Source organism: Patella vulgata, chromosome 2 (assembly GCF_932274485.2).
Source record: "Patella vulgata chromosome 2, xgPatVulg1.2, whole genome shotgun sequence".
Taxonomy (NCBI): domain Eukaryota; kingdom Metazoa; phylum Mollusca; class Gastropoda; family Patellidae; genus Patella; species Patella vulgata.
In genome coordinates this window covers 51,453,989-51,469,805 of record NC_065880.2, presented here as the reverse complement: position 1 = coordinate 51,469,805, position 15,817 = coordinate 51,453,989, and the positions used below count along the sequence as shown (strand labels likewise).

The 15,817-nt window shown below is 36.5% G+C and overlaps 2 protein-coding genes across 2 annotated transcripts in view; one reads left to right on the top strand and one right to left on the bottom strand.

Moving 5' to 3' along the window:
• The window catches only part of LOC126810873 (COP9 signalosome complex subunit 1), a 252,236-nt gene that overhangs the window by 45,478 nt on the left and 190,941 nt on the right, over positions 1-15,817 (bottom strand). The gene's annotated exons all lie outside the window — the stretch shown is intronic.
• LOC126810875 (RNA demethylase ALKBH5) lies at positions 9,651-14,949 on the top strand. The gene is made up of 3 exons (XM_050536198.2): positions 9,651-10,456; positions 10,753-10,833; positions 12,260-14,949. Exons 1-3 carry the CDS (start codon positions 9,738-9,740, stop codon positions 12,561-12,563), a joined length of 1,104 nt encoding a protein of 367 aa, XP_050392155.1. The 5' UTR covers positions 9,651-9,737; the 3' UTR covers positions 12,564-14,949.

Sequence of the window (15,817 nt, the reverse complement as noted above, 5' to 3'; positions counted from 1 at the left end):
AAGACGAGCAGCATTACTCAAGAAACTTACTATCATTATCATACAAGGGTTAGATCATGAAATATTGGAATGCACCAAGGACGAGGACATTGAAGGTGAAATTGAGCAATCCGATAATTTAAAGAACTCTGTTAATTTAATGACATTGAGGTTAGATTCAGTTCCAGAAAGGTTGAGCCCATCAAAACCCAAATTTAAGCCAGCCCCTGACAACCACACCTACTAGTACCGGGCCAGTGTATCGACTGAACCAGAAAGTAGTCCAGGAATGCACATAGACACACCACAGCGGCTTGATTCATCTATTGGGAAATCAACCCATACAGTTTCACCTACAAGAAATCCAACATCTGATGTTTCAGCACGACCACATGTAAAACTTCCAAAGCTCGATTTACGCAAATTTAGTGGAGTTCATTCCAAATGGCAACCATTTTGGGATACGTTTACCACTTCAATTCATGAAAATTCCAACCTATCGGACATAGATAAATCTAAACTCTCTCTCACTTAGATGATGTTGCTGCAGGACCCATCGCAGGGTTAGCACTAACAGCTCCCAATTACCAAGAGGGCTGAAGAGGTCATTACGATTTTGCAGAAAATATTGGTGGATCGACAGCAAATTGTTAATCGACACTTGAATATTCTTTTAAATGCCCACACAGACAGGCATAATTTGAAAGGTATACGCCAACTTTACGATACAGGGGAAGCTAACGTCTAGGCATTCCCTCGACCACAATCATTAATAAACTACCAACTGAATTGCGTTTAATTGTTAGTAGAGCAATTGAGGACCAGGATTGGAATTTATAATCATTAATAAACTACCAACTGAATTACGTTTAATTGTTAGTAGAGCAATTGGGAACCAGGATTGAAATTTAGATAAGATGCTGTTGATCATTGAAAAGGAATTATAGGCAAGGGAGAGAATCAGTCATTATCCTCCTTCAAATGCCGCTGTTAATCCATCAAGATCCAATGTTTTATATAGAAGAGTTCCAAACAACAATAATCAATAAACCGCAGTAGCCTTATTAACGGGTTGTCTGTGGTCAGCTACCTGCACTTACTGTTCTGGTCAACATCCATCAAATTCGTGTAAAATAGTCTCCAGTTTACAATCAAGAAGATGTTTTATATGTTTGCGTAAAGACCATATCAGTCGTGATTGTACTCCGGGAAAGGTTTGCCCAAAGTGCCATACTCAGTCGACATCACATAAGCGTATACCCACATCTGCATGGTGACCAGAATCTCTGCATGTTAATCCACAGGAACAAAGGTCACCAGCATTACTCATTCATCCGTCATGTACATGTATACCGATACCAGTATGGATACTGTTTTACTGCAAAATGCCAGAGCTCATATTTTTAATTCAACATCAACTGTAATTTCAACGAACTGTCGTATGATATGTGACACCGGTAGTCAGAGGTCATATGTTACCACACAACAGCGAGATTTTCTTCAATTACCAACCATTAGTAGAACCCCAGTTATAATTAACACATTCGGATCTACACTGGAAACCACACAAGAAGCTGATGTTTTAAGGATTTTAATTGGAACCACACCAGGAAGGAGAATACAAATTACAGCATTTGTCGTTTCTTTAATCTGTCAGCTCATTCAATACTGGGATGTGGTAGAAGTAAAAAATCGTTACCCTCACCTACACAATTTTCAATGTGCTGATTATCCAGAACCAAGATCAAACGGCACAATCCACATTCTTATCGGCTTAGATCACTACTGGGATTTTGCAACAGGACGAGTGGAACGGGGGGAATGGGGTCTAGTAAGTATAGAAACGTCACTAAGATGGATACCCCAACAGATCAAATTCTCATTATCACATTACAAGTTGGACTTGATGAACAGCTCCGTCAGTTTTGGGATCTGGAAGCCATTGGACTTAAACCAAGATCCAATTAATGAAGAATTGACAGAAACGATCACATTTACAAAGGGTCGGTATGAAATTAGACTTCCATGGAAAAACACTCATCCCACTTTACCAGACAACTACCAATTATGTTTAAGGAGGCTTTTTTGGTTGCTTTCAACGAATGAAGGGTAATCTCACTCTTCTCCAAGATTATAATTAGATTATTCAAGAACAGCGAAACCAAAATATAGTCGAATTAGTTGGGTCGCCCGGAACAAGTAAATTGGAAACCATCCATTACTTACCACATCACCTAGTAATACGAACTGATAAATCTACAACCAAGATTCGTATTGTTTACGATGCGTCTGCCAAGACTGAATCAAATCCATCATTAAATGAATGTCTGTATACTGGGCCATCCATGAATCAGAAGATCTTTGACATCATTCTGAGATTTAGATCTCATAAAATAGCTTTGACAGGGGATATAGAAAAAGCATTTTTAATGATTACTTTATCTGAGGCAGTCAGAAATGTGCTGCGTTTAATATGGTATGAAGATATTTATAAGGATGTACCGGGGCTAATCACACTTCGCTTCACGAGGGTTGTATTTGGAGTTTCGTCTTCGCAGTCTTCGCCATTTTTATACGCCCACATTTTCATGTGGACGTATTATGCCGTCGCCCCTGTCCGTCCGTCCGGACGTCCGTCCGTCCACAATTTGTTTGTGGACACTCTAGAGGTCACAATTCTTATCCGATTTTGACGAAACTTGAAATATAGGTTTATCTCCAAAAGATCTCGGCTGCTTTCGATATTGGCATGTATCGGATTGAAATTTCATGGATTATGGCCCCTGTTTGTACGAAAAATCACGTTTTTAGGTTGTGGACCGTATAGGGGTCACAATTTTTATCCGATTTTATTGAAACTTGAAATGTAAGTTTATAACCCAAAGATCTCGGTTCCTTTCGATATTCGCGCATATTGAATTGTAATTTCCTTAATTATTGCCCTTGATAGTAGGAAAAATCACTTTCTTGTTAGCTTGTTCTCTATCCATCTCTCGAAAATGTGGGCGTATCCTACCTGGCAGCCGCTGGTTGTTGAATGTGACAATCAAATATCACATGGAGAAGTATAGTGAAGTCCATCCAGAATTCGTAAAAAAGATTTATGAGATCTATCTATGAAGATGATGTGACCAGAGGAATAAATATCGAGGAGGAAGCATTATATCAATTGTCGAAGTCCTCTCTCTTGGATGGAGGTTTCAATATGAGAAAGTTCAAAACCAATTCCACTACTTTGCAGGATAGGATTAATGGAATCGAAACCAATGAACATAATAACCAGCCAACCAACACCACAATACAAGAGGGTGACCAGACCTTTGTTATATTGACTCTCGGTAATCACCCCAAATCAGTATCAGAAGAATACTTTAATCAAAGGATTTTAGGTGTGGAATGGAACTATATCACGGATGAACTAATATTTGATCTACGGGATATAGCCAAATCAAGCCAAACCACAGTACCAACCTGAGTGGAATTTTGTAAGCATTACTGTCAAATTTTTTGACCCGCTAGGATTCATTTTCCCGTTTATCATCAAGTTCAAGGTTTTGTTCCAGGGGTTGTGCAAGGCCAAGATCGATTGAGATGAACCTATTACAGACGAACTTTTGACCAAATGGAATCGCCTAGTTACATCAATGTCACACACGAACATTGTAACCCTACCACGATTTTATCAAGCATCCATTGATGAGATCCCAACAAACATCACCTTGGTTGGGTTTTGCGATGCTTCAACTCAGGCTTATGCAGCTGTAATTTATCTCAGAATCCAAACAGAAAGTGGTGTATACATACGATTTGTTGCTTCTAAAACCAGTGTAGCTCCAACCAACCCAACAACAATTCCCATACTGGAACTTCTCTCCGCACTTATACTTCCCCGTTTGATTGTCAGTGTACAGAAGTCTTTGAAATTTGAAATAATCATTAATCAGATTTTATGTTTTATCGATTCAAGGGTCACTTTGTATTGGATCATCAATCAAACTAAGGAGTGAAAGCAATGGGTACAAAATCAAGTGAACCCAGCGGACCTACCGTCAAGAGGTATGCACTTGTCAGAATTATGCCACAGCTATCTATGGAAGGAAGGACCACCATGGTTGAAGGTCTTATCCCAATTCTCAAGAACTTGATGATGAACCACTTCAGGAATGCATTACAGAAATGAAGGTCAATGCAAGGGAAATTCCCACCAGTACCACTCTTGTAACAGATCAACAATATTCACATTCAGTCAGTACTGTGATTGATACGACAAAATATAGCAACTTCATTAAACTTGTACGAATTAGTGCTCTTGTATATAAATTCATACACATTCTTAAATACAAGAAACAGATGGATCTGAATATGGTTATGGTTCAAGCAAAGGTCGAATGGCTAAGAGGTATTCAGAATGATTTGAGATCTCGTCGTAACTATGATAACTGGGCGAAACAGTTTTGTATTTTCACTGGAGAGGATGGTATTTTGCGTTGTACAGATAGAATATCCAAGACTGATGTTCCAAACTCAACGAAATATCCGATTCTGCTCAACAAGGATCACCACCTAACAGAATTTATAGTTTATCAATGCCACGAAAGAGTTTCACACGAGGGCGTGAAATCCACACGTACTGTACTCAGATCCAACTATTGGTTAATAAAGGGACGCCAGTATGTTCGAAAGATCCTACACAAATGCATTACCTGCCGAAGGTTTGATGGAAAGCCATTTAATGTGAACACTTAATATTAATACTTGACCAAAGTTAATTCAAATTTCATATTCAGTGCAGGGCCGTATGTAGGATTTTAAAAGTGGGGGTGCAGCAGAGGGGTGGGACGCCAAAATAATGCCCAAGTTACCCATTGGAATGTGGGCGCCCTTAAAAAAGGCCGATTGTGTGATCATAATCAAGTGTATTATTTTATGATTGAAAGGTTATCAATTTTTTTATTATTTTTTTTTTTGGGGGGGGGGGCGCCATTACTCGAGGCGTCATATTTTTCTGGGGTTGCAATGTACCCCCTGCACCCCCGCTAGATACAGCCCTGATTCAGTGTGACTATAAATTAGTGATGATCTTCGATTAGAACAACCTCAGGTCATCAGGGGGGAGTGTCGGGCATTTACTAGTTTGTGAGGCCTGATATCAGAGACTAAGAAATACCTTATCAGTTTCTCTTACGGTTAAATGTGTGTGAAATAGCTTTATTTAACATCCGCTTCCACCGAGGTGATATCGCAGACAATTACATGGTCTACATATATACATTGTGAAATTATTTACAAATTAAAGGTTAAAGTTTAGTTTTGGTTTATATATTGTTACCGGGCTAGTCTCGATTATCAATATGTAGTTACAGTCCTTCAAAATAAAAGTTATCGAATCATCGATCCAGGGTTTTTATACCGCCACAAACAAAAATTCCCCAACAGATATCTGACGGGGCCAAATCTGGCATCAAAATTATCAGGATTTTCTTCAAAACGGCGCAGATTGTCACGGAACTTCAGGAATCGTCAGGAATTGTCATTCCTAACTCGTTGGCGATAATGTGCTCAACCCTCTCATGATAGATACCCACGTCGAGTGGTCAATCGTCGATCAGCCATCGCCATGCCCTGGGTAATGTTTTCTTGAATGGTTGTTGTTGATGGCCTTAAGTGGGCCATCGTCAAGGCTCTCTCTGCCACGCTTAAATTCCGCAAAAATGTATAGGCTAGATTATGTGATCAGAATTATTACTTAAAGGGGCATTACGGAAGATTAGATACAGAGCTGACAATTCTCGCTCTAATAGTTAACCAGCGGCTGCCAGGCAAGATACGCCCACATTTTGCAAAAGATGGATAGAGAACAAGCTAAACAAAAAGCGATTTTTCGAACAATCAGGGGACATAATTCAGAAAGTTACGATCCGATGTGCGTAAATATTTCAAGTTTCATCAAAATCGGATCAATATTTTGACTTCTAGAGGGTCCAAAACCTTGATATTCCATATATTTACAGTTACACTATTTGCGTATGGGGGGCGGCCATTTTGTCCGGCAGTTTTGGTCCAATTTTCACAATATTCTACCTCATTATGGTGTAACGTTGAAATATTCAAACGTTTTTTTTCAATCGGATAAAAATTGTGACCTCTAGAGGGACCATAAGCTAAAAACGTGACTTTTCGTACAATCAAGGGCCATAATTCCGGAAGTTACCGTCCGATATGCACGAATATCGAAAAGGACCAAGATCTTTGGGTTATAAATGTGTATTTCACGTTTCATCGAAATCGGATCAAAATTGTGATCTCTAGAGGGTCCACAACCCTGATGCACAATATTTTGACACTATTTGCGAAAGAGCGGCGGCCATTTTGTCCAGCAGTTTCGGTCCGATTTTCACGAAATCCGAACTCAACCACCCTTAGTATGTAACAGTGATATATTCGAACGTTCTTTTAAATGAGATAAAAATTGTGACCTCTATAGGGTCCACAAGCTAAAAACGCGATTTTCCGTACAACCAGGGGCCATAATTCAGGTAGTTATAGTCCGATATGCGCAAAAATCGAAAGGAACCGCGATCTGTGGGTTATAAACATACGTTTCAAGTTTAAACCAAATCGGATAAAAATTGTGATCTCTAGTGTCGACAAGCTAAAAACGTCATTTTTCGTACAATCAGGGGCCATATTCCATGAAGTTACATTCTGATACATGGCGAGATCTCAGGGTGATAAACCTATATTTCAAGTTTCATTGAAATCGGATAAAAATTGTGACCTATAGAGTGTTCACAAACAATTGTGGACGGACGGACGAACAGGGGCGACGACAATATATGTCCACATGAAAATGTGGGCATATAAAATAGATAACGTAAAGGGAATATGCTGAAAATTTCAGTCAAATCACTTCACTCTGAGCAGAGAAAACCAAATTTCAAAAACACTGTAGCCTCGATTGTCATTGTTACAATAATAAACAAAGTCTGGATTATCCATTTCTACGGTTAATCATAAACAGCCGTTGAATCGCAGATCGGATTCAAATATGTTTAAAATCGTACCCATCAGATGGTATCGGGTGTTGATTATGGTCTTGTCATTCTAATAAATGTCTAATTAATAGTTTATATAACATTGCAATAGGCGAATTTAGTCCAATTTCTGTTGGGTTTATTTTCAAGATGCGGTCTTTATTATGATAATCCGATTGACTCTTAAATTTTCTGGGCTTGTTTTCTCTCTTTCTTCCTCTATGAAATAAAATGGGGTTTAATGTCCTAATTTTCGGCACGAATTAGGCTAATGAAAACAAAACATACGCCATACAGTGTGCTATGTGGAAATTCAAATCGTGCGGCCTACTTCTATTACGAATTACAACATGGTAGGCCTACCTCTGTTTTTGAGCTCACCCGGCCTTCCTTCCTACACCACTGACAAGAGGGATACCACGCCGGATAATCCGGGTAAATTTCTCAGCCAACACCATGAAGCGAACCCGAGACCCCCTAGTTAGCGAGCCATTGCCCTACTTACTGGGCAACCGCGGCTGCTAGTTTTCTATGTCGTGAGAGTAAGGGGAAGGGAGGTCACTTGGTCGTGAGGGTGGGGGAGAGGTGCGATACCATACGCCATTACTTTGTAAACGTTGGTAGTTAGTGTCCATTAAGGCCTATTTGAAATTCGGATTTTTTCCATTGTATTTCACAGAGTTATTCCCCCATTTACATTCAAATTTCACTCGAATTTCGAAATTTTCAGATCGCTATTAAAGCGATTTGCGGGTTTCTCTAAACAGTCATATTTTCACAGCTAAATCCTGTGTACTAAAAATGGAATTCATTAAAACCTGGCGGCATTGTTCATAGGCCCAGTAATACGCTGACGTGCTCGCCGAGATCAAGACAGCCCTCACTAATTTATCCTTCACTAAGACTACTTACCCTTTACTAAATGCGAATCAGTGCTATGTTGTTTGTGCTTTTACATCTCCGATGTTGCAATGAAATGAAATAAAATGGGGTTTAACGTCCTACTGTTTTGCTCCTAAACTGGGCTAATGAAGACGGGCATACGCCATGGATACAGTGTGCTATGAGGGAAATTTTTCCCGGGCAGCGGCGCTACGGCCTACTCTTATATCGAATTCAAACAGCCAAGGGATCTTTTACGTGCACACCAATTTCAACACGGAACCTCGGTTTTTCGTCCCATCCGAACGACTAGACAGCTGTCCTTGTCAAGCCCTCCGTCCTGCATCACTGACAAGGGGAAACCACGCCGGAAAATCTGGATGAACTTTCTCGGCCGATGCAGGGATCGAACACCCGACCCCAATGTTGCAAATGTTGAATGTTACGTGTAGCGTATATTGTACATGGTCAAATGTAAAATATCTTGTAATACTGACAAATACAAAGTTTTTTTGTTCTGTGCATAAAGAATTAGCTCTATTACATCTACTTTTTGTCATTTAACATTTCACATATAGATTTTTCAAAATTTCAACAACACGCCTAACTCCATCTACCCAGTTAAACTTTGAACTCTGACATCTTCTCATATTTTGAGACTCGCACTAAGTATTGTACCCTTCAACAAAGTCTTTTGTATCGTAACACAGAACACGAAATCAGTCTATGCAAATTAGTTCACACGATACCTATTTTTAATCACGTGAGAAGAAATAAAATAGTTTTCAAGCATGGAATCAGTGACGGTATATTTTAACTACATAGAAATATATAAATAGAAATATATATTTCTATGATTAACTAGACCGATAACACCAATCTGTTTACTAATGACGAAGAGCCGATAGCCTGACGTTTCTAATATAAACAATATACGTTGTCCACTTTATTTTTCTTGTCATATCGTTTGCAAAATAATTACTAAGATTTGAGATTTTGTTTCCGTTTTTACCGTTCCAGCACAGTACAAAATTGTAGTTTTATATATTTTGACGCGTTAATAACACCCTGTAATTACTAGTTTTTACCGTTAACAGACCGACACTACTTTATTTTTAGCCCAAATCGCCTACCCTAATCATTTTTTTTCTTCATTTCCCACTTCTTTTAAATGCGTCTTGGCGCGGCTTCTTGTAGACAACTTCCAGCACAGTCCAAATCGGCCGACTTGGTAACGCACAAATTTACGAACTCGGCCATATAAGATGAAACGAAATTTAGGTACCCTTTCAATGAAGTCCGCCAAATCGGTTAGAAGACGGGGACTTATTTTTTAACAGCGTGTTGTGTCGCTCATACTGGTTCTAGCGAGGTAAGCAAGGTTTACTTGTTAAGAAAACTTGCCGTTTTTAAAAAGAAGTTATCAAAATTGCGTCGTTCGAAGCGTGTGTAGAATTTTTAGTGCAAAGTTGTCCTTGTTTGAAGAAAATCGGATAAACTTGAACGAAAAACAGCATCAGACTTTGAAATATTTGTATGATAAAACATTCTTCAAAGGCGTCGTCATGGGCAACGCCGTTGGTAATCCGAGAACTTGATGGTAGATCCAATGGCGGACTTCGTCATACAGCCGAGGTTAGATGTAGGGTACTGAAACTGCTCAGGTTTGCCGAGTGGGTCATCCAGCGAATTCCTTAGTGGGGGCTAGCTTGATTCGCAGTTAATGAAGGGTAAGTAGTCTTAGTGAAGGATGAATTCGTGAGTGCTGGTTTGATCTCGCCGACGTGCTTTGCAACTCATCATCTATAAAAGCTAAGCATTGTGGGTAGTTAGAGGAACAACATGGCTGCCGATAGTTCTCTTGATCTGCGATTAAAATTAAAGACCCATGGCGATGATAAACACTCTAAACTTTCACATAGACGAAGATCATCACATGAAAGATACGACACTTTATATTCTGATTCATATGAAAAAGTGTCCAGATATGATAAACAGAAGTCATGCAGCAGACACGGACATCATGGTGATGAACTGAAAAAAGTTCACTCAGGCATAGAACAACGTCGTTTGTTTACAAGTGCACAATGTGCAGAAATTGAGAAAAAGATAGATGATGTTGTTGCTAGAGCAAATCGGAATGAATATAAAGATTGCACTGTTGATAGAGCACCTCTGAGAAATAAATATTTCTTTGGTGAGGGATACACGTATGGCTCTCAACTTGAAAGAAAGGGGCCTGGGATGGAAAGGTTGTATGCAAAAGGGGAAGTAGATGATATTCCTGAATGGATTGAAAAATTGGTGATCAAGCCCCTGTATGAGGCCAACATAATACCTAAGAACTTTATCAACAGTGCCGTTATCAATGACTATTTACCTGGTGGCTGTATAGTTTCTCACATCGACCCACCCCATATATTTGACAGACCCATCGTCTCTGTTTCATTCTTCAGTGATAGTGCCCTCAGTTTTGGATGCAAGTTTTCCTTCAAGCCTATCAGAGTTTCTAAGCCTGTGTTGAATTTACCTATCTCTAGAGGATGTGTCACACTTCTAAGGTACCGGTACCATTTTCATACAATCTGAGGTCTTATTTTTCTATTGTTTTTTATATTTCAAATTTTGTTTTATTTGTCCTCAAGACAGACGACAGTGGTATCTGGAAGAGTTTTAAATATAACCACATGCTGTTTTGCTTAAGGAAATTAGACAATGAATTGGTCTGTTAACTCAAGGTGGTATGCAGAGAATTCTGGTAGTCACCAACTAAGTGGTTCGAAAACAAAAGTTAAAATATAGTCATATATCTTCCCTCTCTTAACAAACAAGATCTATATATCACTTTATATTTCAGTGGATATGCTGCAGATGATATTACACATTGTATTCGACCACAAGATGTAGTCAGTAGAAGAGCGGTTATTATTTTAAGAAGGTATGATTTTATATAAGTAAAACTTCTAGCCTATTGTATGCTCTTATTTTTACATAATTCATAGGTTAATGTTAAAGGTGGTTTACATAACAGATAGCTCTATAAATAGAACTTATGTAAATGGAGTTGTTTCCCATTACCTTTTTCACCAATCCTTTACAGTCACATTTTATGGTTCTCCTTTAATAAAATAGGATATAGTAATAGTACTAATGGAAGACTTTCTGAAAGTGTTTATATAATAGAATTGATAAAATCTGAATTCAACTGTCAATTAATTAAAGATGAATTATGTAAAAGCTAAATCTTCCTTTTGCAATGAGGTCTTTACGATAATAAACAATCTATGCTACATTTTATCAAAACAGCAAACATTTATGTAATTTGACTGAAATTTTCAAAATTCATTTTTTTATTATCTATTTTTGAATTACTATAGCAAAAACGGCCAGCAATTTATGTAATTCGTACATAATGTATCTTTAATGTATTATTTTTCGATTTCCTTTTACCTTTGATTTGTTCCCATTCATTTGTCCTCTTTAAAAGATAGGTTTTCAGGTAACGAAACATACACCCACAGCAGTTAAATCATCCGAGCAGTCGACAAGTGTTGTCGCATATCTATTCTTTTGTAGTTAATAAGGACTTTTACAAGACAATTTCATACAGATAAGATTATAATATTCTACAAAATAAAATAAGGGCCTTAACTCTGGAAGTAATTAACAGAAATTGTTGAAATTTAATAGGCTTCTTCTTTTCACTAATTTAAAATAAATGATGCATGCAAATTTCATACAGATCGGATGATAACTTGTCATTCGAGCATTCACAAGGTTCAACAAAGTGAAACAACAGCCATAACTGTAGAAGTAATTAACAGAAATTCAATAGGCTTCTTTGTTTCACTAATTTAAATGATGTATATAAATTTCATACAGATCAGATTATAACTTTTGGCGCTAAAGCGTTCACAAGGTTCAACAGGGCCATAACTCTAAATTTATTAACCGAAATTGCTAAAATTCAATAGACATCTTCGTTTCACTAATCTAAATGATGCATATAAATTTTATACAGATCAGATAATAACTTTTGTCGTTAGAGCGTACACAAGGTGCAAAAAGTGAAACAAGGGCCATACATGTAGCTCCAGAAGAAATTAACTAGGCTTCTTCATCTCAATAATGTAAACAGCATATATCAATTTCAAAACAATCAGATGATAAATGTTGTCTGTAAAGTGTTCACAAGAGATTGTGGACGACAGACGGACCGATTGACGGGGGTGACGGCAATATACAACCACATTTATATGTGGGGCGTATAAAAATGGATAAAAAGAAATGTGTCAAGTTAGTAAGTTATATTATAGATATTTAAATTTAATTACCCTCTCACAATTTGGTTTGTCTTTATACAGAGTTAGAGATAATGCACCCCGTTTGACACATCCTGTCAATTTTCCTGTCAAAGTGTCACAGAAGCGGAGATATAACAGTTCGTCTGATGATGAAGAGGAAGAGGAAGAAAATCGCGTGGTGATAGCGCCAAGGTCTTCGGGCATTAAAAGTCAGATAGTTTATCAAAGAAATAAAATCAATTCTAAAGTTATTTGTGTCAGTTCAGAAGAAAAAACAAAGTCTAACAGAAGAGTTTTTACTGTATCCCCAGACTCGTCACCTGAAATTAAAAGGGAAGTAAAATTTACAAGAGATGTAAAATGATGCATTAGCCTGTTGGGAGTTTTTTTTTTTTAAAATAACAATTTTATACATTCATATATACCGGTATTGAAATATATTAATATTATGCTCATCAAAATCCATTTAAGAAAGAAGACATACAAAAAATAATCAGTATATAATGTAAGACAAAAACTATATAAAATGAAAAAGCTAAAACTGTATAATTATGTTTATATATTTTATTTATGTGAAAGCATTTAGTTGATATGTGATTATTTCTATTTATCTTGTGCATTGTCAAATTTTTCAAAACATTTGGAGGATATAATGAAAACTATTTATATTAAAAATGGTAATTGTTAAATTCGATCATGGTAAAGTTAATATCCTAAATGCTTTGAGTATTATGGCTCTGTAGATTATCACTCAGTAACATAATAATTTCATACATTGGTTGCTTCGTTTAAATAATCTACATTTCAAAAATATAAAAGGTCAGTAATGTAAGTAAGTCTACTAATCAAATGTATTTAACGACTAATCATAACTTGTATAGTTAATATATTGTATTAACATTTAAAAAAAAAACCCAGATAATTAATTTCTCTTTCTGAACTGTACAATAATTGAAAGATATTGTAATAAGTATCAATTGATAATTTTGGTGAACCTGTAACTGAAAGGTGGTCTTCCTGTAACTGAAAGATGGTCTTATTCTCTGTAGTCTTATTTTTTTTTTATGTAGACAAGTAGCCTTTTTAATTGTTAGGTAGTACTATGGGTACTATTTGAATATGACTTTTTAGTTATTAAAAAAAAATATGTGTTAGCTATGTGAATGTCTTGAATGAGAAGCAGTAGCGGCAGGTGTTCTAGAAACATTAAGCATACCCTGTCTAATGCACAAGGCCTGGCAGTACTCATAGCTATGCATAAATTTTTCTGTCCTCAGTATTGTGTATATCATGTCTTTTATATCCGGCAACAGTACCATACCTTTTTCTTTATACTGTATATCTATAACACATAATATCACATCAATATACAAATGTACATGTGTTGTAAGATTAACAATACTATTTCTGATTCAACTATGCACTAATTTTAACTTGATCACCATTACTGATATGTATTATTTTAAGAACTTAAAGCTACTGTCGCTATATCTTTGGTTAGAAAATAAGTTGTTGTATATTCTTATGTATTCCTAATTCAAATGATTTTCACTAATCTTGTTATGGTAGTTCCTACTTGCTGCTTCTAATTGTCTGAGTGATACAAGATTTAGTGTGTAGTGATGGAAGTAAAAATTAAGATTTATACAAGATGTCCATGTGTTTCTGAATTTGATGCTACTTTTGCAACTAATTTCAAGAAATCTTTATGTTACACAGGAGGTGGGTTTTGATATATTTCGAATGCCGCATGTGGCATGTGGAACGGTTAGAAATGACATGTTGTTTTTTTTTGTTTTTTTTAAGATAATATGAAATTCAATGTACACTATATGATTTGCTTTTTGGGTGCCATGGTGGTTAAGTAAGAAAGAAGCTGGCTTGCTAACTAGGAGGTCTCCAGTTAGCTCCCAGTGTTGGCTGAGAAAGTTTGTCCAGCTTTTCCGGTGTGGTTTCCCTTTGTCTGAGCAGGACGGAGGGAAGTCAAGGACGAGGTCTTGTATACACATCGACATACACGTAAATGTGACAGTTGGAATTCAGCTGTAGCGCCGCTGTCCGGAAATAATTTTCCTAATAGCACACTGTCTTCAATAGCTGAGTCGGGGCAGAAAAGTACATTGTTAAACCCCATTTCATTTGCTTTGTCCTTTACGAAACTTGGTAACTTGGTAACTTGAAAAGTTCGTTGAATGGACAATTGCAACTTATCAGTTACACTGTTTGTCAGATAATATTTATTCATTACATAAACTTCATTACATTAAAGTTCCTTTCTGAATGACAAATAATTAATAATAGTATGTTTACTGCTTACTTTGTAATCAATATAATATTACTTTCAATCTATGAAATCAAAGCTAAATAATTAAGAACGAATTTCATAGCATACTATGTACTGTGTAATCATAATAAAACTTGTTGTTCCCTTATTATGTATTTTAGTAAAGGTATATATATTTTCTGTTGATTTTTGTTGAATGTAGCATCATTTGAATATTCATAATAATGTATCTTGTGTTATTGTTTACAAAAGAAGAATTTACTATTGTTTTGAGGTTTTGAATTATCCAAGAGTTTATTGTGAATGGTGTGTTTGATTTTGTGATGATATGAAAAATGTAGATGATAAGTTAAAAAAAATTGTTTTATTTTGAAAAAAATTATTATTTGTTCCTTGAATAGAATATGAATATATGCATATGTTATGAATTATAAATTTGACACAAGAAATTGACTTCAACCCTTCATATCTTATTGTTTATTGTATTTTTTCTGTCCAAAACTGTTCCATTAATGAAAATTTAAAATAATATGGCTTGAGTATTTACGGAGTAGATGAGTGTAATTTTTTTGGCGGGACATTGCAAAAATGATACCTTCACCCCATTGTACCAGTACTCTAAAAGAATTTTGCAAGAGTGCAACCCACGCATTCGGTACGTCACAGTCACAGTGCACACTATCCACAGCCTATGTTCTATTATCATCTGGAAAATTCAGATGTCCGCGAGGTTTTTGCTGAATAATGCTGTCAGCGAGGTTTATGCTGAATATTTCTGGCAATGTGATTGAAGTGGGTATATATAGGCTAAAACTGCTTGGTAACTAAAGACACTAAAGTGTATCGTGTTACACATGAACATACTCGGCTCAAATTTAAATACTAAGATTAGCAGTAGGCCTATTTTAGTTTTGTTTGGTTTTGAGATTAAAGAATATAAAAACTAGACGTATTTGAATGAGATTTATCACATTGTGGAGACCGGAGTCCGACTTTTGGGGTTCATAAGTTCAGCATTACATAATTTATAAATTCTTTGCCAATATTGAATATCATCCGCAGTAACCTCATAATTGACCGTTATAATATAGCCTAATTTAACACAGTAGTCTTTGTCATCCAGAAACATATTCTCCAAACTCCCAAATATTAGTCTGGATGTGAGAATAATAGGTCATAGACTAGATTATCCGGTCTTTTACATTATCATAAACAAAGCCTAAGGGAGGTAACTAGTCCTAAACAAGCTGTTGGCACCCATGAAATTAATTAAAGAATGCCATTTCAGAAAATCCATTTGACTGATTGCATTGTTAGTTCAATATCAAACACTC

Coding starts and splice junctions, on each gene's coding strand:
- LOC126810875 (XM_050536198.2), top strand. CDS start 9,738: ATGGCTGCCGATAGTTCTCTTGATCTGCGATTAAAATTAAAGACCCAT. Junction 10,457..10,752: donor GGATGTGTCACACTTCTAAG/GTACCGGTACCA, acceptor TTTATATTTCAG/TGGATATGCTGCAGATGATA. Junction 10,834..12,259: donor GCGGTTATTATTTTAAGAAG/GTATGATTTTAT, acceptor GTCTTTATACAG/AGTTAGAGATAATGCACCCC.